This window comes from Phanerochaete carnosa (assembly GCF_000300595.1).
Source record: "Phanerochaete carnosa HHB-10118-sp unplaced genomic scaffold PHACAscaffold_1111, whole genome shotgun sequence".
Classification (NCBI taxonomy): domain Eukaryota; kingdom Fungi; phylum Basidiomycota; class Agaricomycetes; order Polyporales; family Phanerochaetaceae; genus Phanerochaete; species Phanerochaete carnosa.
In genome coordinates this window covers 1-2,028 of record NW_006768738.1, presented here as the reverse complement: position 1 = coordinate 2,028, position 2,028 = coordinate 1, and the positions used below count along the sequence as shown (strand labels likewise).

At 51.6% G+C, this 2,028-nt stretch overlaps 1 protein-coding gene across 1 annotated transcript; it reads right to left on the bottom strand.

Moving 5' to 3' along the window:
* Window positions 1–14: 14 nt before the first annotated feature.
* Window positions 15–1,710, bottom strand: PHACADRAFT_214999 (uncharacterized protein; the record flags this gene model as incomplete). The annotated part of the gene is made up of 7 exons (XM_007403392.1): window positions 1,624–1,710; window positions 1,379–1,568; window positions 1,282–1,330; window positions 990–1,226; window positions 697–929; window positions 507–645; window positions 15–447 (listed from the first exon to the last, which is right to left on the bottom strand). Coding segments are annotated over exons 2-7 (1,257 nt in total), but the record flags the coding sequence as incomplete, so codon positions are not given.
* Between the last annotated feature and the right edge of the window lie 318 nt (window positions 1,711–2,028).

The window sequence follows — 2,028 nt, the reverse complement described above, 5'->3', positions numbered from 1 at the left end:
TGTAAAGTGGATACGCACCAATTTCGATCTCTCGGTCAAATCGCCCCGGTCTTCTAAGGGCAGGATCGATGGCATTCGGCCTGTTAGTTGTCGCGACGACTACGACCTGCTCCTCCTTCCCGTCTTTGCCTATTTCCTCTATGCCATCCATGATAGTTAGCAATTGCGCCACGACGCGCTTTTCTACCTCTCCACCGGGGCCTTCCTCACGCCGGGGACACAGCGCGTCGACCTCATCGAGCACGACGATGCATGGACTCTTCGCCCGGGCTTGGGCGAAGACGTCACGGATCTTGGATTCAGTCTCGCCGTGATAAGCAGAGGAAAGTTCGGGACCATTGATGATGATGACCGAAGAGTTCGTTGAAGCCGCGATTGCACGTGCGAGATGAGTCTTTCCTGTTCCCGGCGGGCCATGCAAGAGGATACCACGAGGCGGTTTGAGACCTGAGTGTACCGAGCAACGTAAGTAGTAGATTGTTTTGTTCACTGGCGAGCACGCTTACCAAAGTGGCGGAAGAGCTCCGGATGTGTTAGAGGAATCTCAATGAGGTCCCGGATTTGGGCAATCTGCTTGTCGACGCCACCTACAGCGCTATAAGCGTTAGCAGGCAAGGTTGATTCTATGCCTCTCATGTCGGCGATCTGAAAGACTTCAATGGGATGCAGCTCCGTGCGACACGAGCATTTGGTTACCTTGTCATCGGGGCCTTTGCTATCGTCGTAAATGGTAACAAAGGTGTCCCATCCCACAGTCCATAACTTGGGCTTTGAGTCAAGGGCCAGCTCGTTAAGGTTAGTGGCTAATTCGTTGAGATCATTTTGTCCGTTATTTATGGCTCTGGAGACAGATTGGACGGCAAAGCGTCGGTTTCGTCCCTCGTAGACAACTTCGACGAGTTGTGAGTGCGTGATGTACTTCAGATCGACTTCGTGTGTGGAAGCATGTTAGCTGTCCGTGATGTGCACCACGATGCTGCCTGTCTCACCAAGTGCTTCCCTGAGAAGGAGCGGGAGCCAGTCGCGTTGTTTGTCCTTGGCCGAACCTGCAGGCTTGATATGGTCTCCGCCCTCGGTAACTTCGTACAGATGGACAGTTCGAGCCTCTTCGCAGCAGTTTAGTGCGGGAAGCCATTGAGGGGCCTTCAGACTGAGAAGAAACAGCTTGACCTTGCTACCCGAGTCCAATCTCGCGGTCTTCAGGAGGGCAGAAGAGACTTGAACGACTACAGCAAGGAGTTCGTGAGATACTCCAGACACAGCGAAGGTTAAAGTTTTCACCCTCAGCTGATCCATCTACGATAGGCCAAGCTATGCCTATACTGAAGTACTGTATATGCTCAGTCTTTCTGAGAGCAAGGAGATTGGAGCCGCTTACTTTCTCGTCACTCTTGTCATCGGACGAAGCTAATGCGAGAACATCGCCTGCGACAATCTTGACAGCTCTTAGGACATCAGCATGCACCAGTATGCGTCTGGAGGCGCGCGAGAATGATTCCTCAGCCTTCACCAGACGAACGGTGAATGTTCGCACGGAGATGGACATGAGGATCTGGGCACCTAGGCAACTAGAGAATTGTTTCGGTCAGAGCGCAACACGCATTATTTATGGCTTGACTATACTTTGATACGAAGTGTAGAAAGCCGCTAATGAGCTTCAAGCTAGATATGCTTGTTTGCGGCCAATATTTGTTTAGCGTCGGGAGTCCGAGACTCGAGTCTCAGAGACTTCAAAAACCATGGGCGCCTATGCTGTTGGTTTACATAGCGTGCCCCAGTGGGAGTTAAATGCAATCACACCGCCCTGGTCATCCCATACTGGTTTTTTCATCCGTCTGATTCATGTGTTACAATTCGTACAGGGAATAAAGAATGTTTCAAGCCGAATCAAAGACAACAGCACAACAAGAGACGAAGAGCGAGCAAGGGACTACAACAATGCAACACAACACGGTCAGCATTCTACCGGGAGATACCGGCAGTCGCTTTTTGGAGGGCACGCTTGATGCCCAGCTGCGCCTTCCTGAG